The 25,431-nt window shown below is 45.2% G+C and overlaps 1 protein-coding gene across 2 annotated transcripts in view; it reads right to left on the bottom strand.

Annotated features, from left to right (window-relative positions):
- The window catches only part of LOC134915769 (carcinoembryonic antigen-related cell adhesion molecule 3-like), a 93,031-nt gene that overhangs the window by 5,319 nt on the left and 62,281 nt on the right, over positions 1-25,431 (bottom strand). Inside the window, exons 6-7 of one of the 2 annotated variants that reach the window (XR_010177398.1) lie at positions 10,230-10,271; positions 1,737-5,441 (exon numbers count right to left, since the gene is read on the bottom strand). Coding sequence is in view for 1 of the 2 variants with exons in the window: in XM_063920152.1 (XP_063776222.1) it covers positions 5,382-5,441; positions 10,230-10,271 (102 nt within the window). In the remaining variant the exon portion in view is untranslated. Of the gene's footprint in view, positions 1-1,614; positions 5,442-10,229; positions 10,272-25,431 lie in introns of those variants that run through there. The other variant, XM_063920152.1, reaches the window with a different exon arrangement.

Here is a 25,431-nt window from a genome sequence, read left to right as displayed (position 1 = left end):
ACTACATCACTATACTACATCCCCTATACGCTGAACTACATCACTACACTACATGCCCCTATGCACTGCACATACCCTATATGCTACACTACATCACTACACTACATCCCCTTATATGTTACACCACATTAATGCACTACATGCCCCTATATACAGCAATACATTACTACACTACATACCCTATACGGTACACTACATCACTGCACTACACCAGCTTTTAAGCTACACCAAATCCCCCTATCTGGGAGGCAAAGTGGAGGTTGATACTGCTAACTGGGAGCACAGTGCGCTTCTATAGCTTGCATGGTGCACTGCACGCTAGTTGCAGCACTGCATGGCAAAGAAGACAGTATAAGAAGACAGTAGCCGACATAGGAGAGATCCCAGGTACTGGAGCTCACTCGCACAGCGTCGGAGCCAGCTGCGGCAGACAGGTGGGTCAAATACATTGCCCGTGGAGCTGTCTGCTGTCTCAATGGAGCAGCACAGAACTGGTGGTAAAAAAACACAAACAAACCCTGCTCCTCTGTAACTCCTTGGCGCCCCGTCAAATCCTGCATCTGGGGCGCATGCCCCCTTAGCCCCCCCTCCCCCCTCTAGTTACGACCCTGGCTACGCCCTTGTGTGTGACTGCTCTGCACAGTACATCCTCATTTATGTATGCTTACACATCCTTTTCCTCTTTCCCAAAAATACAATTTTTTATTTGAAATGTTAGGAAATGCATATGAAGTTGTGAAGCTCTGATAATATGGTAGCTAAATGACTAGGGGCCTGATCGTAGCAGAAAATTTGTTAGCAGATGGGGAAAACCACGGGGGTCATTCAGACCTGATCGCATGCTAGCTTTTTTTGCAGCGGTGCAATCGGGTCTGAACTGCGCATGCGTATGCTCCGCAATGCTCAGACACATCCACCGCCACCGCCGGGGATCACCGGACAGCAATGGTTTTTACGAAGAAAGCGATCGCACTGGCGATCGCAAGAAGATTGAGAGGAAGAGGCAGTTTGTGGGCGTCAACTGACCGTTTCTAGGGAATGTCCGGAAAAACGCAGGCATGCCCAGCTGTTTGGAGGGAGGGTTCCTGATGTCAGCTCCTGGTCCTATCATCGCAGTGTCTGAATAAGTCCTGAGCTGTGCAGAGACTGTACAAACTTTTGTTTGCAGTGCACATGGTTTTGGCCATCTGCTAACAAATTTGCTGCTACGATCAGGTCTGAATTAGGTCCTCGGATAGTGTTAAAGAAACTTTTATAATAATTTTCAATGGCCAACAACAAAGTTATAATTGTGAAAAGATTCCAAAACTATATTCATGTATGATACAAATTCTAAATAAGAAACAGCACAATAAATTCCTATAAAAGATCATGATTTAAAAGAAAGATAAATAAGCACATGTATATATATATATATATATATATATATATATATATCTCCACTCCTAATGGGATTCGGTTAAGATGCCAGCTGTCGGGATCCTTGCAGTTGGAATACCGATGCCGGAATACCGACACCCGTCAGAATGCTGAAGCCGGAATCTCGACAGGGTCAGGAGAGTGATGCCGGAATCCTATACTTTGTATGGGTTTTACTCAACAAGATAAAACATATTTTCAAATAAAATAATTTATTGCAAAGCTTATTTACAGTACCAACATATTGTGCCATTATTATTTTGTATATCATGAAGCATTTATAGCTTTTTAATTACCTTTTACAATATGGTACTTACAGTATATGGATGTTCTTCATCATTAATTCCAGCTTGTTCATTCTAAAAAGTAACAATTATCATTACAGCTATTAATTCATGATACAAAAAGAGGTCTCTCTTTTTATGCAAATCTGTTGATCCTTAATTTTTACTGGTGAATGGTTATCAGACAGCCCAGAAAAAGAAATATTCACTTTAATTTGACATAACGGGTCTCATATTCACTGATTCCGTAGATGCTCCTGGGCCTAAGCACCCACGGACACAGAGGAGCACCCACGGAACCAGCCACCCAGTAAAGCTAGCCAGAGCCGGCCCTAACCAATATGATGCCCTAGGCAAGATTTTGGCTGGTGCCGCCTAGCACCACCGCTAGTTCCGCCTCTGACCCTGCACCCCTTTCCCAGCACCATCACCCCCCACCCATAGCAGTCCTTTTTTTTCCCTACCCCCTGTAATTTAAATAAGAACAGTGTGCACATTCGGCACACAGCCCAAAAAGGTATGTGGTTTTGCTGGCAAGGGGCATGAACACACAAGTAACCCCAATTCAACTTATGCCTCACAGTAGTGCAACTTTATTCACAATTTATAATGCGATAGTGTCCCTTATTCACATTACATCACACAGTAGTACCACTTTACCATAGGCGTGCGCAGCACATTTTATTAAGGGGTGCACCGTCGGAGGGGTGTGTATAGCACCGCCTTTTGGGCGTGTCTAGCACCATCTATTGACGGTCAATGCAATATAAAATATCCACCCTTGGACCAATCCTAATAAAGCAAATACATTGTCAGATGTTGTGGTGTGCACCAAACAAACACCCCTGATGGCACTCACTGCAATTACAGTGCTCCTCCTCAGCCTGGTCTGGCTCCCCCTCTCTTTCCCCTGCAAGCTGCAGCAGCTTACTTACAAGTCAGTCACTCACTGACACTGACAGTCGCAGACTAGTACTGCTGCTGCAGGAAAAACGAGTGACGTGTCAATACTGCTGCCGACCGCCTGCCAGTATTGAATTTGTCTTCCTAAAAGGAACGCTGGCTACATGCTGCTCCTCATCAGTGGCTGGCGTTGGAATAGCATAGAAGGAGAGAGGTGGGCATGTGGCGGGTGTGACGGGTGAGTGTGCGAGCAGCATGACGTAATCACGTCAGATCACGCTGTCTTTGTACATGGAGGTGGAGTCGGGAGATTGAAAGCCGGTGGCAGTGGCACCCTTGATTAACCCAGGCGTCTGGTCAGTAATGCAGTCCTGACAGGGTGCAGCGCAGATGGGACAGTAATCAGCCTGCTCGGCTATCGCTGCATCAGGAATGTGAGATCGGGCTGCCAGACATTAGGAGGTGCCTGTGCACACCAGCGCACCCCCCCCCCTGCGCACACACCCCCTGCGCACACCTATGCACTTTACCTTATATAGGTTACCCCTCATTCACATAACATCATACTGAATTGCTCCTTATTCACATTACACCACACCATATTGCACTTTATTCTCATTACACCACACCATATTGCTCCTTATTCACATTACACCACACCATATTGCTCTTTATTCTCATTACACCACGCCATATTGCTCTTTATTCACATTAGACCACACAGTAGTGCCCTTTCTATACGTTATGCCACACAGTAGAGCACCTTATACACATAATTCCACACATTGGTAATGCATTTATACACATAATACCACACAGTAATGCCCCTTACACATATGACACACATTATTAATGTCCTTATAAACATAATGCGCATTACACATTATGACAACCCTTATTAATGCCCTTATACACATAATTTCCCTTACACATGTGCCACACATTGTTAATGCCTTTATACACATAATGACACACATAATGTCCCTTACACATATGCCGTACATTATTAGTGCCCTTATACACATAATGACACACATAGTGCCCCTTACACATATGTTACACATTATTAATGCCCTTATACACATAATGACACATATAGTTCCTGGCGTGTCATCTGGCAGCTCTGCTAACATCTGGTGCCTATTTATTATGAAAATGCATCTTATTTGCATTGCTATGTGGCTAGGATGCACAAGCAGCTTCTGCTAATTAAAATGATATGCGGCATGCCTATATACTGTGTGAGACTGTGGCTGTATCTGCATATGAAATGCCACATACAGAATATAGGCATGCCGCATATCATTTTAATCAGCAGAAGCTGATGATGCCCCTAGGCATATCAAATGCCCTAGGCAATTGCCTAGTTTGCCTATGCCTATGGCCGTCTCTGTTGGTAAATCCCCTGGCATTTGTATTATATGAGTTGACTTTGTGCAATAAAGCCTATTTTTGTGTATAACCTCCGAGCTCCTAAAGCTACTGTGCATCCTAGGCTGAAGCATAATGCTGGGTACACATTAGACGATGTGTGCCAAACATGACATTGGTGGCGACATGACCCGGCGGAGGTGCCGGCATTAACAAGTGCATACACACTTGCCGATGCCAGCGATGTAGGTCTGATGGAGGATGTCACTGATGACATATGGGAGCACGCACCCTCAGCGACATAGTGCGTACACACTAGACATTTATAACGATGTGTTGTTCCGATCCGTCATCTAGGGTGTACCCAGCTTAACACTGCTACCAGGTTAGCTGGCATGGTGCAAAAAACAAAATATGCCCTCCAGTTTCCTCACAGCTATGGCTTTCTCCTACAGTCCAAAATCATTCTGGTATGTTTATTGGCTGCTGACAAAATGTGTGTATTGTGCGATACAGAATTAAGGGGTACATTTACTAAGCAGGGATAAAGGCGGAGACATGAGCCAGTGGAGAAGATGCCCATGGCAACCAATCAGCACTGAAGTAACATCTATAATTTGCATATTATAAAATGATACAGATCTGCTGATTGGTTGAAATGTATCCACTGGCTCACTTCTCCACTCTTATCACTGCTTAGTAAATGTACCCCTTAGTCTGTAAGCTCTGAAGGAGAAAGGACTAGTGTGAGTGACTAATTATTATCTGTAAAGACCTGTTCAATATGGAGAAGCTACAGAAATAGTTATAATAAAGGTGCACCTTATACAGGCAAGTGCATTTATACTGGTACACAAATACCAATGTAATAATAACATTAAAATGTCAAAATACAACACAGGAAATAAAAGACAAATAAAGACAGAGCTTGTGTACTCATAACACATAACACATAACACATTTTGGACATCAACTTTGAATGGGCAGTAATTTGAAAGCCAAAGCTCAGGATTAGGTTCATTGAGATGGGTGGTATTCAGTATGCCGGCTGTTGGGATCCCGGCGGTCAGTATACCGGCGCCGGAATACCGACACCTGGCATACCAACAACTATGCTCCCTCTTGGGGGTCCACGACCCCCCTGGAGGGAGAATAAACAGCGTGGCACGCATAGTGCGCCACCGTGCCCACAAGGGTCTCATTTGCGCTCTACCAGCTGCCGGTATGCTGGCGGTCAGGATCCCAGCCGCCGGCATACCATACTACACCCCATTGAGATATATAGTTGATATCTGTGTATCTTCAAAGCTTCTTGGTTGAATTTTCATAAGTCCACAATGTCACTGGCAGTGGCAAGATATACTTCTTTATGTACTGTAAATCATTTCATTGTATCATCTAGTGTTACTGCTGTGGTCTCTGAAGGTTGTCATATGAACTCTCTAAATAGATGTATGTAAGATCCTACAAGAAGAAAAAACAACAGAATTTAGCAATTGACACAAATATTTCACTGAAGGCTTATACATGACCATATCATATTTAGATTAGAGATGTGCTGTTCGGTTCTCTGGAAATCTGAACCCAGCTGAATTTTGTGGTTCTGAACCAAAACTCGGGTTGGATCTCCTGAGAAGATCCGAACCGAGTACCAGGACGGTTCTACAAGTGGTTTAGAATTTGGGTTTTAAATCTGAATTTCAGGTTTTGGATTGCCAAAATTACAAGATTTTAGCAGTTTTTATAAATTTTCAAGAGCTCCAAAACCTAAGATTAGAAGTTTAAGGGCTCTATTTACTAAGCCTTGGATGGAGATAAAGTCGCTGGAGATAAAGTACCAGCCAATCGGCTCCTAACTGTCATTTTTCAAACACAGCCTGTGGCATGGCAGTTAGGAGCTGATTGGCTGGTACTTTATCTCCAGCGACTTTATCTCCATCCAAGGCTTAGTAAGTAGACCCCTAAATCTGAATTCCGAACCAAAACACTTGATGGTGGTATTGCAAAACCAAAACCAAAGCATGATGATGAAATTAGAATCAAACCCCACTATGAGTATAGCTCTAATTTAGATAAGGTACTGTACAGTATTAGTGCAGTTCGCTTTATCACAATGCAGTGCTTATCTTAGGTTATTGTAAAGGGGGGTACACACGGAGCGATAATCTAAGCAATCTGACTAGATTGCTTAGATTTTAAGCATTATCGCTCCGTGTGTACCCCCTACAGTGATAGCGATGGTGCTAGATTGGCCTGCATGCAGGCTCAATCTAGCGGGACGCTCATTTCTGTCACTCGCTGGGTGGAATGAGACGCCCACCCGTCTCCCCCCGCACACTCAGCACACATCGCGCTGTGCTAAGCGGGAGGAGAGAGATGTGCGTTGACCGGTTTGCTCAGCACACAAATCTCCCAAATCGGGCCATGAATACGGTCCTTTACAGAACCAACCGGCAGATTAATTAATGCCTGGAGAAGTGATAAAGCAGTGATAAGTGGAAGGTGATAATGCACAAGCCAATCATTACGGGTTTGAAAAATGACAGGAGCTGATTGGCTGGTGCGCTATCGCCTTACACTTATCACTGCTTTATCACTTCCCCAGGCTTAATACATCTGCCCCCCTGTGTATCAGATTAGAATAAAATAAAATGATTTATATAATGGAAATGTTCTATAGTTTATGCAGGGTTGGTATATGAATATATAACGGATTGCATGCCGGATTTATCTGGTTCCAGGGAAGCACTGCAGACTAGAACTGATCCAGTGCAGCCACTGCACGTATCACACATCATGATACTGTACATTATAATAATGTCATCATGTTTGATGATGTCATCAATCGCGTAATCACAACTTTAATATCATAACTCAGTCTACTCATTAGTTTCATTCTTTTTCATTTATTTATTGTCATTTCATCACCGATGGTAGTTGTCTTTAGTGAATTTACATATTGACACATCATTAGTTATGTAACGCTTTACCTGTCAGCAGTGATGTTATTCATACGATATAAATTACATTGCTTTCAAACTTAAGCATTTGTGATGTCATTGGTGTTTACCATTTCAATGTCATCAGTATAAATACACATGGTGAGGTCATTAGTAATGTTATCTGTAAATATAATGTCAGTAGTGATTTGACCAATAAAATACAAATTGTGATGTCATCAGTGTTTGGGATCAGTTATATCACCCATTCTGATAGGATCTATTTGATGCCACTGACCTCATTCCTTTTGTACAGTGAATACACCCTTTGTAATGCTTGTAATATATTCCACTGTGATTTCATTCATTGTGATGTAATCAGTGATGCCGGTATTTTCTATTTAATCAGTCACCTATTTTATGTCACCAATTTTTTTTTACGCAGTCTGTGATGACCAGAGTTTTGATAACTGGCAAGTAAGACAACTGGTGGTAGTGGCTTTTTTCGGGGGTACCCATTGTTCTCTCTCTCCCAGGTTTGGCAACTACCAGCCTAAGCTCCAGAGTTAGAGCTAGTTATACCTTCGGAGAAACACAAACAGCTGTCAGGCCATATAGCTTGCGGTGCAGCTATCTAACTAACCAGATGCCTCTCTATTGCAATTTTTCTGGTGCATTTTTGGTGAATGTTCAATTAAAAACTTATTACATTCAACAACTACTATCTTAAAAAAATAACAATGATGTCTGCCAACATGTGTTTCAAGATTGTGGTGATTTTGCAGCTATTTTCTCGCTATTACATGCAGTGATTTGCAAATCACTAGAAAATTGCTGGAATAATGCGGGGGGCACCTCCTGCTCTAAAGATCAGGTTCTAGACTGTGAACTTGAATTATACATTATACATATGTTACCTTACTAGACTATGGTGTATTTTCTACAGTGCATTGCTGTTATTAATCTGTTATTAATCTGGTACATTACCATGCATGCAGCAGCTGAATTTGTATATATTTATGAAGGAGCCCAGACATTGCACTCTCTAATGGTTAGTCAAACCAATGAGGTGGTAGGCCACAAACCCTCGCTAGCTGTTTTTTGCAGTCCTGCGATAGCATAGTCGCCGCCCACCGGGGAGTGTATTTTAACTTTGCAAGTGTGCGATCGCATGTGCACCCGAGCTGTACTAAAAAAATTGGAGCAGTTTCTGAGTAGACCAGAACTTACTCAGCCGCTGCGATCACTTCAGCCTGTCCGGGGCTGGAATTGACGTCAGAGACCCGCCCTGAAAACGCCTGGACACGCCTGTGTTTTTCCAACCACTCCCAGAAAACGGTCAGTTGCCACCCACAAATGCCTTTTTCCTGTCAATCACCTTGCGATCGTCTGTGCGAATGGATTCTTCACACAAACCCATCGCAGAGCAATGAACCGCTTTGTACCCCTGTGACGCGCCTGTGCATTGTGGTGCATATGCATGCACAGTTCTGACCTGATCGTAGCACTGCAAAAAACGCTGAAAGACCCCCTATATCATAACATCACTGCACTACATGCCCTTATCCACTGCACTACATCACTATACTACATCCCCTATACGCTGAACTACATCACTACACTACATGCCCCTATGCACTGCACATACCCTATATGCTACACTACATCACTACACTACATCCCCTTATATGTTACACCACATTAATGCACTACATGCCCCTATATACAGCAATACATTACTACACTACATACCCTATACGGTACACTACATCACTGCACTACACCAGCTTTTAAGCTACACCAAATCCCCCTATCTGGGAGGCAAAGTGGAGGTTGATACTGCTAACTGGGAGCACAGTGCGCTTCTATAGCTTGCATGGTGCACTGCACGCTAGTTGCAGCACTGCATGGCAAAGAAGACAGTATAAGAAGACAGTAGCCGACATAGGAGAGATCCCAGGTACTGGAGCTCACTCGCACAGCGTCGGAGCCAGCTGCGGCAGACAGGTGGGTCAAATACATTGCCCGTGGAGCTGTCTGCTGTCTCAATGGAGCAGCACAGAACTGGTGGTAAAAAAACACAAACAAACCCTGCTCCTCTGTAACTCCTTGGCGCCCCGTCAAATCCTGCATCTGGGGCGCATGCCCCCTTAGCCCCCCCTCCCCCCTCTAGTTACGACCCTGGCTACGCCCTTGTGTGTGACTGCTCTGCACAGTACATCCTCATTTATGTATGCTTACACATCCTTTTCCTCTTTCCCAAAAATACAATTTTTTATTTGAAATGTTAGGAAATGCATATGAAGTTGTGAAGCTCTGATAATATGGTAGCTAAATGACTAGGGGCCTGATCGTAGCAGAAAATTTGTTAGCAGATGGGGAAAACCACGGGGGTCATTCAGACCTGATCGCATGCTAGCTTTTTTTGCAGCGGTGCAATCGGGTCTGAACTGCGCATGCGTATGCTCCGCAATGCTCAGACACATCCACCGCCACCGCCGGGGATCACCGGACAGCAATGGTTTTTACGAAGAAAGCGATCGCACTGGCGATCGCAAGAAGATTGAGAGGAAGAGGCAGTTTGTGGGCGTCAACTGACCGTTTCTAGGGAATGTCCGGAAAAACGCAGGCATGCCCAGCTGTTTGGAGGGAGGGTTCCTGATGTCAGCTCCTGGTCCTATCATCGCAGTGTCTGAATAAGTCCTGAGCTGTGCAGAGACTGTACAAACTTTTGTTTGCAGTGCACATGGTTTTGGCCATCTGCTAACAAATTTGCTGCTACGATCAGGTCTGAATTAGGTCCTCGGATAGTGTTAAAGAAACTTTTATAATAATTTTCAATGGCCAACAACAAAGTTATAATTGTGAAAAGATTCCAAAACTATATTCATGTATGATACAAATTCTAAATAAGAAACAGCACAATAAATTCCTATAAAAGATCATGATTTAAAAGAAAGATAAATAAGCACATGTATATATATATATATATATATATATATATATATATATATCTCCACTCCTAATGGGATTCGGTTAAGATGCCAGCTGTCGGGATCCTTGCAGTTGGAATACCGATGCCGGAATACCGACACCCGTCAGAATGCTGAAGCCGGAATCTCGACAGGGTCAGGAGAGTGATGCCGGAATCCTATACTTTGTATGGGTTTTACTCAACAAGATAAAACATATTTTCAAATAAAATAATTTATTGCAAAGCTTATTTACAGTACCAACATATTGTGCCATTATTATTTTGTATATCATGAAGCATTTATAGCTTTTTAATTACCTTTTACAATATGGTACTTACAGTATATGGATGTTCTTCATCATTAATTCCAGCTTGTTCATTCTAAAAAGTAACAATTATCATTACAGCTATTAATTCATGATACAAAAAGAGGTCTCTCTTTTTATGCAAATCTGTTGATCCTTAATTTTTACTGGTGAATGGTTATCAGACAGCCCAGAAAAAGAAATATTCACTTTAATTTGACATAACGGGTCTCATATTCACTGATTCCGTAGATGCTCCTGGGCCTAAGCACCCACGGACACAGAGGAGCACCCACGGAACCAGCCACCCAGTAAAGCTAGCCAGAGCCGGCCCTAACCAATATGATGCCCTAGGCAAGATTTTGGCTGGTGCCGCCTAGCACCACCGCTAGTTCCGCCTCTGACCCTGCACCCCTTTCCCAGCACCATCACCCCCCACCCATAGCAGTCCTTTTTTTTCCCTACCCCCTGTAATTTAAATAAGAACAGTGTGCACATTCGGCACACAGCCCAAAAAGGTATGTGGTTTTGCTGGCAAGGGGCATGAACACACAAGTAACCCCAATTCAACTTATGCCTCACAGTAGTGCAACTTTATTCACAATTTATAATGCGATAGTGTCCCTTATTCACATTACATCACACAGTAGTACCACTTTACCATAGGCGTGCGCAGCACATTTTATTAAGGGGTGCACCGTCGGAGGGGTGTGTATAGCACCGCCTTTTGGGCGTGTCTAGCACCATCTATTGACGGTCAATGCAATATAAAATATCCACCCTTGGACCAATCCTAATAAAGCAAATACATTGTCAGATGTTGTGGTGTGCACCAAACAAACACCCCTGATGGCACTCACTGCAATTACAGTGCTCCTCCTCAGCCTGGTCTGGCTCCCCCTCTCTTTCCCCTGCAAGCTGCAGCAGCTTACTTACAAGTCAGTCACTCACTGACACTGACAGTCGCAGACTAGTACTGCTGCTGCAGGAAAAACGAGTGACGTGTCAATACTGCTGCCGACCGCCTGCCAGTATTGAATTTGTCTTCCTAAAAGGAACGCTGGCTACATGCTGCTCCTCATCAGTGGCTGGCGTTGGAATAGCATAGAAGGAGAGAGGTGGGCATGTGGCGGGTGTGACGGGTGAGTGTGCGAGCAGCATGACGTAATCACGTCAGATCACGCTGTCTTTGTACATGGAGGTGGAGTCGGGAGATTGAAAGCCGGTGGCAGTGGCACCCTTGATTAACCCAGGCGTCTGGTCAGTAATGCAGTCCTGACAGGGTGCAGCGCAGATGGGACAGTAATCAGCCTGCTCGGCTATCGCTGCATCAGGAATGTGAGATCGGGCTGCCAGACATTAGGAGGTGCCTGTGCACACCAGCGCACCCCCCCCCTGCGCACACACCCCCTGCGCACACCTATGCACTTTACCTTATATAGGTTACCCCTCATTCACATAACATCATACTGAATTGCTCCTTATTCACATTACACCACACCATATTGCACTTTATTCTCATTACACCACACCATATTGCTCCTTATTCACATTACACCACACCATATTGCTCTTTATTCTCATTACACCACGCCATATTGCTCTTTATTCACATTAGACCACACAGTAGTGCCCTTTCTATACGTTATGCCACACAGTAGAGCACCTTATACACATAATTCCACACATTGGTAATGCATTTATACACATAATACCACACAGTAATGCCCCTTACACATATGACACACATTATTAATGTCCTTATAAACATAATGCGCATTACACATTATGACAACCCTTATTAATGCCCTTATACACATAATTTCCCTTACACATGTGCCACACATTGTTAATGCCTTTATACACATAATGACACACATAATGTCCCTTACACATATGCCGTACATTATTAGTGCCCTTATACACATAATGACACACATAGTGCCCCTTACACATATGTTACACATTATTAATGCCCTTATACACATAATGACACATATAGTTCCTGGCGTGTCATCTGGCAGCTCTGCTAACATCTGGTGCCTATTTATTATGAAAATGCATCTTATTTGCATTGCTATGTGGCTAGGATGCACAAGCAGCTTCTGCTAATTAAAATGATATGCGGCATGCCTATATACTGTGTGAGACTGTGGCTGTATCTGCATATGAAATGCCACATACAGAATATAGGCATGCCGCATATCATTTTAATCAGCAGAAGCTGCTTGTGCCCCTAGGCATACCAGATGCCCTAGGCGATTGCCTAGTTTGCCTATGCCTAGGGTCGACTCTGAAGCTTGCCCCCGCAGTGGATTGAGACGTGCTGGTGGCTGCGGAGGGGCTTACGTACATTGCAGTGTAAAAAGACCAACTAAAAATGGCCGCCGCCAAGGAGCAGACAGACACTAGAGGTCACATTTGACCTCTAGTGCTTGTCTCCCAGGCGGCGGCATTTTAAGTTTTATTTACGCTGCAATGTATGAAAACCCTTCCGCAGCCCCCAGCGCTTCTCAATCCACTACGGGGGCTTAGCGCACGCAGGGGGGCCCAAATGTTTGTTTGTGTGCTCTTGCAAGGCCGGATGTAGCACACCTCACACGGCTACAGCACCAGCATGTGGCATACCGTCAGGTCATCACATATGTAAGTGTGGTTATACTGTATGTGTGTATGTATGTCCTCTATGTGTGTGTATATGTAGGTATGTCTGTGCTCCATGTGTGTGTGTTCTATATGTTTGTGTGTATGTGTTATATGTGTGGGTGTTTACTTTGTATGTGTGTTTGTGTTCTATTTGTGTATAAATGTAGGTCTGTGTGTTCTATGTGTTTGTGTGTGTTATATGTTTGTCTTTGTGTGTATTTGTATGTGTTCTATGTGTGTGTAAATGTATGTGTGAGTTTGAGTGTGTACATGTATGTGTTCTATGTAACGTGTATGAAACTCACCACCCACCCCTCCCCTACAAAACCTGCATTTACTCCTAACAATCATGAATGGAAACCCCCCCAGAAAAATTCTGCGTTTGCCCCTGGGCTAGCAGCATACTAGCAGCACAATATACTCAGTGATGCCCGCCCGCACCCACCCTCCTATACTTTGCTGGCAATGTGCAGGAGACCCCTGGAAACACGCATTAAGCCCCTGGCAATGCACATGAAACCCCTGGCAATGCACATGAAACCCCTGGCAACGCACATGAAACCCCTGGCAATGCGCATGAAACCCCTGGCAATGTGCTGGAGACCCCTGGCAAAGTGCAGGAACCCCCAGCGAGCATGGAACCCAGAGCATGAAACCCCTGACAACAGGCAGATAATTTAAAAGTAATTAGAAGCCTTACTGTGTGGCATCATTTATAAGGGGAATTATTGTGTGTGGGGCATAAAATGGTGTCAGGTCTATAACCCAAGTTCCAGACTGTGAACTTTAATTATACAGTACATTATAAATATGTTACATTATACTGCACAGGACTATGTTTTTTTTGTTTACAGTGCATTGTTGTTCTTAATCTGGTACATTATCATGCATGGACTAGCAGTATTTACTACATATATTATCAAGGGGCCCAGACCATACTTTCTCTAATGGCCAGCCAAGCCTTTAAGGGGGCTGGCCACACCCTTATGGTGCCAGAGCGCTATCCTCCATCACCACAGTTTGGCCCTTAAAACTGCGTTCACCCCAGGGGGCCCTTCATGTCTCAGTCCGACACTGTTAGTGCCCAAAATCGCATTGCGGTATATAATTATTCCACCAGGATGTGTCACTCTACACCCACAGGGACAGGGGCTCTGAAAGGAGCCCACCCCTGCAATGTGTTTGGAGTTAATCTAGACCCCTGTGCATACATGGTCTACTGACCACATATGTGTGGTGGCCATTGCTAGGGAAGGTCGCGGAGGAACCCTCTGCCAGTTACTGTTGTGAAGTGTAGCCCATAGGTTACAATGAACTAACACCATCTTCAGGTTGGTAAATCTGACAGCATCACCCCCTCAAAGGTTTCAATGGGGGCTGCGGCTGCTGCCGGAAATGGAGGGATGGCAGCAAATGTCGAAGATCGCTGCCGTCTCTCCTTCCTGCATGCGGGTGATAATAAATATTTCTGGATATCTCAGTGAAATTACAGCAAATATTTAATGAGAAATATGCCCCTTAGCGTGGAAGATATAGCAGAACCAGATCTCTAGATCTCTGTGGTTGCTGTCATATTGTGTGACACGCAGCAAACAGCAGAAGGCATTCTGAGGAAACTGGGAGTCTCTATATCTGGAGAAACGTATCAAGGATATTGTTGTAGACACTGAAGCACTTGAAAATTATTCACTTCTGTTTACTGTACGATCACCTGTATACACGGAATGTATACATATGAATTTATTATTTTGCAGTCTAATTAATAAAACGTAATGCACTTTGTATGAACATTCCCAGAACTGTTATCGCAACTCTAATATAAAGGGGGAATTCAATTGATTGTGGTAATTTACCATGGGCTAATTCATTCCCTTGAACTATCCAATTATCCACGAAGGCAGCCAGATGTCATCACTTATCAGGGATTTTATGGGGGAAACACTGAGTTCTCTATTTTTGCAATCGTGGACGCGAAAACACATAGGTTTGGGAAATTATTATCTATCCTTTGTGTTTTCAGCTGAAAAAGGGACACATTTCAGAAAAAAAAAAACAGGCTACAACTGAATTGGTCGAAAAAAACATTGGCCAAAATATCGCAGCAAAAGCCCATTTTTTTCTTCTGAAAAATTTTCGGGGCTGATTCCCTTTAAAGTGTTACTATAAAATTCATCCTAATCTAATTATAGACTATAGATTTCTTTAACAGTGGAATAATGTTAATCCGATTCCCAATATACTTTTTCAATTCCAGGAATTGGTCAGCACCAGGGTTGGACTGGCCCACAGGGGTACAGGGAAAACCCTCACCTCCTCCACTAAAATCATGTTCCACGTTGTGTACTTGAATTACGTAGTTATCTTTATACTTCAGTGGACTATGGTATATTTTCTACTGTGCATTGGTGTTATTAATCTGGTACATTGCATGCGCAATCAGTATTTACTATATATACTTATCAAGGGGCCCAGACTCTGCACTCGCTAATCAAAACCTCCGTGGAGACTGGCCACTTTCTTACACATGGGATCCTACCACTGTATTCCCACAGTAGACCCTTCATACCCCAGTCCGACACTGGTCAACACTATGGGTTTTGTTTTAGCGTTAAAATACTGTATCCACATTTCTGTTGCTCATCTTCCTGTATAGGGATACCAGAACTCCACCTAGCAATCTTATTGTTGCCCGGAGATTTTATTATGTAGTTTCTCTTACGTCCTAGAGGATGCTGGGGACTCCGTAAGGACCATGGGGTATAGACGGGCTCCGCAGGAGACATGGGCACTATAAAGAACTTTAGAAGGGGTGTGCACTGGCTCCTCCCTCTATCCCCCTCCTCCAGACCTCAGTTAGATCCTGTGCCCAGATGAGAGAGGGGGTGCACTACAGGGGAGCTCTCCTGAGTTTCTCTGAAAAATAATTTTGTTAGGTTTTTTATTTTCAGGGAGCACTGCTGGCAACAGGCTCCCTGCATCGTGGGACTGAGGAGAGAGAAGCAGACCTACTTCAGTGATAGGCTCTGCTTCTTAGGCTACTGGACACCATTAGCTCCAGAGGGTCGGAACGCAGGTCTCACCCTCGCCGTTCGTCCCGGAGCCGGGCCGCTGTCCTCCTCGCAGAGCCGGAAGATAGAAGCCGGGTGAGTATAAGAAGAAAGAAGACTTCAAAGGCGGCAGAAGATCAGATCTTCTCTGAGGTAATGCGCAGCGGTAACGCTGCGCGCCATTGCTCCCACACACAACACACACTGCAGGCATCGGTGCAGGGCGCAGGGGGGCGCCCTGGGCAGCAATAAAAGACCTCCAGGACTGGCTAAAAGTCATATATAAGCTGAGGTGGCAATATATATTAAATCCCCCGCCAGTATTAAACAAATTGAGTGGGACCGAAGCCCCCCGCTGAGGGGGCGGAGCTTGATCCCACAGCACTAACCAGTGCCATTTTCTCCACATCACATACAGAGAAGCTGGCTCCCCGGACTCTCCCCTGCTGAACATAGTGACACAGGGCAAAAAACAGGGGGGGGGGGGGGGGGGGCACTTGTAAGGCGCAGTGAGTGTATAGATATAGACAGATAATCATATAAAAGCGATGTTATCTGGGAATTTTGTTTCCAGTGTCAGTTGGCGCTGGGTGTGTGCAGGCATGCTCTCTCTCTGTCTCTCCAAAGGGCCTTATTGGGGAACTGTCTCCATAGAAATATATCCCGGTGTGTGTGGAAATGTTGGTACGTGTGTGTCGGCATGTCTGAAGCGGAAGGCTCATCTAAGGAGGAGGTGGAGCAGATGATTGTGGTGTCTCCGTTGGCAATGCCGACACCTGATTGGTTGGACATGTGGAATGTTTTAAATGCAACTGTGACTTTGTTACATAAGAGATTAGACAAAGCATAGTCCAGGGATAATACAGGGAGTCAATCAATGGCTTTGACAGTGTCACAGGGCCCTTCAGGGTCTCAAAAACGTCCCCTATCCCAAAAAGCAGACACTGATACCGACACGGATTCTGACTCCAGTGTCGACTACGATGATACACCCAAGGGTGGCCAAAAGCATTCATTATATGATTTTTGCAATAAAAGATGTTTTGCATATCACAGATGACCCCCTCTGTCCGTGACACGAGGGTGCGCATGTATAAGGAAAAGAAACCTGAGGTAACCTTTCCCCCATCTCATGAGCTGAATGCGTTATTTGAAAAGGCTTGGGAATCTCCAGACAAGAAACTGCAGATTCCCAAAAGAATTCTTATGGCGTATCCTTTCCCTGCACAGGACAGGGTACGGTGGGAGTCCTCGCCCAGGGTGGACAAGGCTTTAACGCGCTTATCCAAGAAGGTGGCGCTACCGTCTCCAGACACGGCAGCCCTCAAGGATCCCGCTGATCGCAGACAGGAAACGACTTTAAAATCAATATATACACATACGGGTGCTTTACTCAGAACGGCAATAGCATCGGCATGGGTTTGTAGCGCTGTAGCAGCTTGGACAGATACCTTGTCAGCTGGTATTGATACCCTAGGTAGGGATACCATTTTATTGACCTTAGGTCAAATTAAAGACGCAGTTTTATATATGAGAGACGCTCAGAGAGACGTTGTGCTGCTAGGCTCGAGAGCCAACGCCATGGCCATTTCTGCTAGGCGAGCACTGTGGACCCGCCAATGGACGGGTGATGCCGACTCAAAAAGGCATATGGAAGTTTTGCCTTACAAGGGTGAGGTTTTATTTGGGGAAGGTCTCACGGACCTGGTTTCCACAGCTACCGTGGGTAAATCTACCCTTTTGCCTTATGTTCCCCCACAGCAAAAGAAAACACCACAGTATCAAATGCAGTCCTTTCGGTCACATAAGTCCAGAAGAGGTCGGGGATCTTCCTTCCCTGCCAGAGGTAAGGGTAGAGGGAAAAGAATGCCTGCTACGGCTAGTTCCCAGGAGCAGAAGTCCTCCCCGGCTTCTACTAAATCCACCGCATGACGCTGGGGCTCCACTGAGGAGTCCGCGCCGGTGGGGGCACATCTTCGACTTTTCAGCCACGTCTGGGTTCAGTCGGACGTGGATCCTTGGTTGATGGAAATTGTATCCCAAGGCTACAAGCTGGAATTCGAAGACGTGCGTCCTCGCCGATTCTTCAAATCGGCTTTACCAGTTTCCCCCCCAGAGAGGGAGATAGTTTTAGCTGCAATTCAAAAGCTGTGTCAACAGCAAGTGATTATCAAGGTTCCCCTAATTCAACAGGGAAAGGGGTACTATTAAACCCTGTTTGTGGTCCTGAAACCGGTGTCAAAGTCGAAAAATATTGCAGTACACACATCACGTACAAACTACACACAGATGGCCTCCCTGTGTGCACTTGTTCTGTCGTGCGTGCGCATATCCGCAATTTGCGTATGGTCGCTCCCGCGGTACTGCGCATTAGCGCGTGGTATGAGTATTTACGGTAGAGTTTGTGAACGCACGGAAGGCTATCAAAACACATTACAGATTTAATCCAAATAGTGCACAATGTACACATAGTATCCCTGCACCACATCAGAAAGTAACAACAGTTTAAATGGTAACAGAACAAAGGGATTCACCTTCACAGAATAGGAGGGGACAGAATAAGGTCATAAGGTGGTGTTTGGTATCCAGCTGAAGGGTATTTTAAGGCTAACATTCCGGTGTTGGTTTGAGAAAGATCGCATGTTCCTGCGGATAGTTATGTGCAGGAGCAGAATATAGATATAAACTGTATTTACTGTACATTATGTATGCGGCGGGAATCCAGAGGAGACCACCCACAAGAGCAGTTGGGAAAGACATTGCCTACCTATTCAAACCGACCTATGACCTCTCCTGTACTGTAAATGTGCATTCCTGTGTCCAATGGACAAAGAGATTACAGTATCTATTGTATTGCTTATTGGAAGAATTGTATAAAGAGAGCTGCTGCAGGCCTGGTCTGACACAAGACTCACAAAGTTATCTATCAGATGACCGAGGACCGGGCCGGGAAGCGCAAGCGAATCTACTCACGTAGGTACCATTGAATGTAGCCATTTACTCTGTTATATTATATTGTATTGTTTGTATTGTAACCCCCTTTCAGCAATAATCCACTGTGGTGTCGGAACCCAGCGGTAAAATCACAATTGGTGTCGTGTCTTCACTGCCCTGCTAAGGTTTAAAGCGTATTTTCATTGCATTGCATAACTGTTCAGGGTTTGTGGTGTGTGCGCGCTGTGAGTACTTTGTACCGTCAGCGCGGTGTTCGTACACGAAGTCCGTACGCAGTACGGGACTTTGTGCGCTAATAGCGTACAAAGTGCGCAGAGTGTGTGTTAAGTACAGCGGCCGCAGCGGCTCCATGGTAAAGTGTATTTAAGGTGTGTTTAAGGTATAGCTTTCTTTCCTAAGGATATTTCAGCATTATCAATTGGGGGCTCTCCGGTTTTCCACATACTTACTACCTAACAGGTAACAGCAGACTTCATCTATCAGCAAAAGGGTGGACAGAAAGTATCCTACGTATCCTTTTCTTGGTCGATGGATGCTGAAAACCCTGCTTGATTGCTGATTAGATGGCATCTGCTCTGTATGGTTTGTAGAGATGCTTGTAGAACCCGTATGGTAAGCAGGAAAAAAGCTATTTAAAATCTGTGAATTTCTTTTTGGGCGCCAAAACCGTACACAGCACCCATACTCTTTGCATACTCTCTCACATTGTTGCCATAACATTCAGATTGCTAGATTCATTTAGACTTGTGTGAAACCGGAGATATTTGTTGCTATATAGTTAAAAAAAAAAAAAAAATATTTAAGGAAGTAAGCGTAAAGCACTAACACAGTCTGGCCTAGTTGTAAAGGTTTATACAGAAAGAAACGGTGTTGTGTTTAGTGGGCAATAGTAGTTTTATCGCTCACATTTATAGAAGTTGTGTGATCTGTTTTATTGCGTACGCACATTGGTATACGTGGTACGAAACGTGAGGACAGCGTACAAAAACGTGGAAGTAGCGCAAGGCCGCACACGTGGCATAGAGGTACGCACGGTTGCGTAATTACGCAAGCTTGCGTAGGGTTGTGCGCGCATAATAAAACCACACGATAGTTTCGCTTAGTTAAAAGGCGGGACAGTAGCCATGCTACAATAGCACCAAACCACCCGGTTTCTAAAGAAATTTAGTATAAAACCAAAATTTAGTATAAATTAATTTTTTTTTAAATTGCCTCTGGGGGTAAAGCTGCCAACTTGAATGAATCCAAATTTTCTGTACAGAAAAATAAAGTGTATTTGAGTGAGCGAATGCAGGAGTGAGTGGATACTGAACCCAAGAACTGAAGTGGTCTAGGTGGTCTAAGCTAGGTGGTCTAGGTGGACACACTGGGTTAGTAGAGGCCGGTGGCGTAGGGTTCGCAACCCTGCGTTATTAACTAGGTGGTCTTAGTGGACTGAGTGGTATCCCATACAACTCTTAGTGGTCTGAAGTGGTCTAGGCTAGGTGGTCTACAGCAATCGTAGGGCATATAGATAACTAGTATATATAGGCTGTGCTATTGCATCACATGTCCGTTTGTTCTGCACAGCGCAACGTGATATTATTGTGTCATATGCGCTGTGGAAGAACATACGCAGACGTGATTGTATAGACAAAGGGGTTTTTCTTTGATAACTTCGGGAAATCTCCCTGGTGGGCTTCACTGGAAAGGGTGAATGATAGTTATCTAATTTCTCTGTTTTTCACCCTACAAACAATTCCAGTTGAAAGATACCGAAAAGGATATTTTCACTGCCTCTCTCAGGAAAATATTGCAAACAGAACTTCCACCGAAAGAAATTACGGTGTAAGGTCTGATAGGAGCCCTAAATTGGGTACATTGCGATCCGCTACCAACAGTGTATCGTTGTACTGCCCAGCGTGGGCGAGAGCGAGTGGAAGGCGCTCGGGTATACTTCCACCGCCTACTTATATTGAGTATTTTGGTGTTTGTGGGAATTTTTTAAAATTATACGAGAGACCCACAAATATGGGAGCCAGTTGCTAAAGTAAGAAACGTTTAGACAGGGTTCAGGTAGAATTGTGGCCAAAAGGCTCTGCAAGGTTTATCATGTGTGAAAAATATGGTTCACACACAGAAGTTTTATGAAATCAGTGGGTATGTATGACTAACAATGATAGGGAACCATTCCCTAGAGTGGGCAGCTTTGAACCAGAGGTACTGCAGAATGTAAGCAGTAGAATATGTCTTCTTAAATCCAGAAAACAAAGGATTAGACATAATGATTGTTTAAAATTCTGGCAACAGGAGGGGGATATGCAAAGAGAACACATTCGCAAAACAGGTTCAAAACCTAGCGGGAATGAGAACACAAACACACCAGTGTCGACACAGGTCGAAGGGGAAGAGATGGCTACAGTCAATAGTATATCCGTAAATGATAGTAGTATGCAAAAACAATGTATTAACCCTAATTTTTGCAAGATGCATCCTGTTTTGAAGTCTTTTCAAGGTTATAGGTCACAGGAAGATGAAGGATCCAGCCAAATTCCAGCTCTCCTCCAAGCAGTCACTTTGCAGGACACTCAGGTGGGGCCTGTCCAACCAGGTAGAACAGTAACAATATTCCCCAATGAAAGAACTAGTGAGGTCACAGCTACCGACGGTTTACTTCACACAACTGATAATACACAACAGTTAAACACATCGAAATGCAAGATTTGTGTTCATTACAGGAAAGGGCAGTCTGGAGGTCAAAGGGATATGGCCAGGAATCCTCGGGACTGTGGACAGGTGGACAAGGTAAGCCAGTAGCCCCCAGAGCATATCTTCCAAGCTTAGCTGAGGCAGCACACGGTCTGACTCATCTGGGTAAAGAGGGTATGTGTAAGCTGGTGAGAGCCTACTGGTGTGCGCCAGGATTCTCTTCTCATGCAGGTAAGAGAGCAATGACATATTTTACTTGCTTGAGGAAGAAAATTGGAAAGTCAATACCAACAGAGCCATCCCATATCCCTCCGACAGACGGTCCTTTTCAGGTAATACAAATCGATTTCATACAGTTACCACCCTGTAGGAATTTAAAAATAAGAATTTACTCACCGGTAATTCTATTTCTCGTAGTCCGTAGTGGATGCTGGGTACTCCGTAAGGACCATGGGGAATAGACGGGCTCCGCAGGAGACTGGGCACTCTTAAAAGAAAGATTAGGTACTATATCTGGTGTGCATTGGCTCCTCCCTCTATGCCCCTCCTCCAGACCTCAGTTAAGGAAACTGTGCCCGGAAGAGCTGACATTACTAGGAAAGGATTTGGAATCCAGGGTAAGACTCATACCAGCCACACCAATCACACCGTACAACTTGTGATTACTATACCCAGTTAACAGTATGAACAATAACTGAGCCTCATTCAACAGATGGCTCATAACAATAACCCTTTAGTTAAGCAATAACTATATACATGTATTGCAGAGAGTCCGCACTTGGGACGGGCTCCCAGCATCCACTACGGACTACGAGAAATAGAATTACAGGTGAGTAAATTCTTATTTTCTCTGACGTCCTAGTGGATGCTGGGTACTCCGTAAGGACCATGGGGATTATACCAAAGCTCCCAAACGGGCGGGAGAGTGCGGATGACTCTGCAGCACCGAATGAGCAAACTCAAGGTCCTCCTCAGCCAGGGTATCAAACTTGTAGAATTTTGCAAAAGTATTTGAACCCGACCAAGTAGCAGCTCGGCAAAGTTGTAAAGCCGAGACCCCTCGGGCAGCTGCCCAAGAAGAGCCCACCTTCCTCGTGGAATGGGCTTTTACTGATTTAGGATGCGGCAGTTCAGCCGCAGAATGTGCAAGCTGAATCGTGCTACAGATCCAGCGAGCAATAGTCTGCTTTAAAGCAGGAGCACCCAGCTTGTTGGGTGCATGCAGGATAAATAGCGAGTCAGTTTTTCTGACCCTAGCCGTCCTGGAAACATAGATTTTCAGGGCCCGGACTACGTCCAGCAACTTGGAATCCTCCAAGTACCGAGTAGCCACAGGCACCACAATAGCTTGGTTCAAATGAAACGCTGATACCACCTTAGGAAGGAATTGGGGACGAGTCCTCAATTCTGCCCTGTCCATATGGAAAATCAGATATGGGCTTTTACATGACATAGCCGCCAATTCTGACACACGCCTGGCCGAAGCTAAGGCCAACAGCATGACCACCTTCCACGTGAGATATTTTAGCTCCACGGTCTTAAGTGGCTCAAACCAATGTGATTTTAGGAAATCCAACACAACGTTGAGATCCCAAGGTGCCACTGGAGGCACAAAAGGGGGCTGAATATGCAGCACTCCCTTAACAAACGTCTGAACTTCAGGCAGTGAAGCCAGTTCTTTTTGAAAGAAAATATACAGGGCCGAAATCTGGACTTTTATGGATCCCAATTTTAGGCCCATAGTCACTCCTGACTGTAGGAAGTGCAGAAATCGACCCAGCTGAAATTCCTCTGTTGGGGCCTTCCTGGCCTCACACCAAGCAACATATTTTCGCCATATGCGGTGAAAATGTTTTGCTGTCACATCCTTCCTAGCTTTTATCAGCGTAGGAATGACTTCATCTGGAATGCCCTTTTCCATTAGGATCCGGCGTTCAACCGCCATGCCATCAAACGCAGCCGCGGTAAGTCTTGGAACAGACAGGGCCCCTGCTGTAGCAGGTCCTGTCGGAGCGGCAGAGGCCATGGGTCCTCTGAGATCATTTCTTGTAGTTCCGGGTACCAAGTTCTTCTTGGCCAGTCCGGAACGATGAGTATAGTTCTTACTCCTCTCTTTCTTATTATCCTCAGTACCTTGGGTATGAGAGGAAGAGGAGGGAACACATAAACCAACTGGTACACCCACGGTGTCACTAGAGCGTCCACAGCTATTGCCTGAGGGTCCCTTGACCTGGCGCAATATCTTTTTAGCTTTTTGTTGAGGCGGGACGCCATCATGTCCACCTGTGGCCTTTCCCAACGATTTACAATCAGCTTGAAGACTTCTGGATGAAGTCCCCACTCTCCCGGGTGGAGGTCGTGCCTGCTGAGGAAGTCTGCTTCCCAGTTGTCCACTCCCGGAATGAACACTGCTGACAGTGCTAGCACGTGATTCTCCGCCCATCGAAGAATCCTTGTGGCTTCTGCCATTGCCATCCTGCTTCTTGTGCCGCCCTGTCGGTTTACATGGGCGACCGCCGTGATGTTGTCTGACTGAATCAGCACCGGTTGGTTTTGAAGCAGGGGTTCTGCTTGACTCAGGGCATTGTAAATTGCCCTTAGTTCCAGAATATTTATGTGTAGGGAAGTCTCCTGACTTGACCACTGTCCTTGGAAGTTTCTTCCCTGAGTGACTGCCCCCCAACCTCGGAGGCTTGCATCCGTGGTCACCAGGACCCAGTCCTGGATGCCGAATCTGCGGCCCTCGAGAAGATGAGCACTCTGCAGCCACCACAGTAGAGACACCCTAGCCCTCTGGGACAAGGTGAGCAACCGATGCATCTGAAGATGCGATCCGGACCATTTGTCCAACAGATCCCACTGAAAGATCCTTGCATGGAACCTGCCGAAGGAAATTGCTTCGTAAGAAGCCACCATCTTTCCCAGGACTCGCGTGCAGTGATGCACGGACACCTGTTTTGGTTTCAGGAGATCCCTGACCAGAGATGACAATTCCTGGGCCTTCTCCACTGGGAGAAACACCTTCTTCTGTTCTGTGTCCAGAATCATGCCCAGGAACAGCAGACGCGTCGCAGGAATCAGCTGCGACTTTGGGATATTCAGAATCCAGCCGTGTTGTTGCATCACTTCCCGAGATAGTGCTACGCTGGCTAACAACTGCTCCTTGGACCTCGCCTTTATAAGGAGATCGTCCAAGTACGGGATAATTATAACTCCCTTCTTCCGAAGGAGAATCATCATTTCGGCCATTACCTTGGTAAAAACTCTCGGTGCCGTGGACAGACCAAACGGCAACGTCTGGAATTGGTAATGACAATCCTGTACCACAAACCAGAGGTACTCCTGGTGAGGTGGTGAAATGGGGACATGCAGGTAGGCATCCTTGATGTCCAGCGACACCATAAAATCCCCCTCTTCCAGGCTTGCGATAACCGCCCTGAGCGATTCCATTTTGAACTTGAACTTCCTTACATAAGTGTTCAAGGATTTTAAATTTAGAATGGGTCTTACCGAACCGTCTGGTTTCGGTACCACAAACATTGTGGAATAGTAACCCCGTCCCTGCTGAAGGAGGGGAACCTTGATTATCACCTGCTGAAGGTACAGCTTGTGAATAGCCGCCAGTACTACCTCCCTTTCCCTGGGAGCAGTTGGCAAGGCTGATTTGAGGTAACGGCGAGGGGGAGACGCCTCGAACTCCAACTTGTATCCCTGAGATACCACTTGTAGGACCCAGGGATCCACCTGTGAGCGAACCCACTGGTCGCTGAAGTTCCGGAGACGCACTCCCACCGCACCTGGCTCCACCTGTGGAGCCCCAGCGTCATGTGGTGGACTTAGTGGAAGCAGGGGAGGATTTTTGTTCCTGGGAACTGGCTGTCTGATGCAGCTTCTTTCCTC

This window comes from Pseudophryne corroboree, chromosome 1 (assembly GCF_028390025.1).
Source record: "Pseudophryne corroboree isolate aPseCor3 chromosome 1, aPseCor3.hap2, whole genome shotgun sequence".
NCBI classification, from domain to species: Eukaryota; Metazoa; Chordata; class Amphibia; order Anura; family Myobatrachidae; genus Pseudophryne; species Pseudophryne corroboree.
The sequence above is the reverse complement of the archived record's forward strand: the minus strand, read 5'-3'. Positions and strand labels throughout refer to the sequence as shown.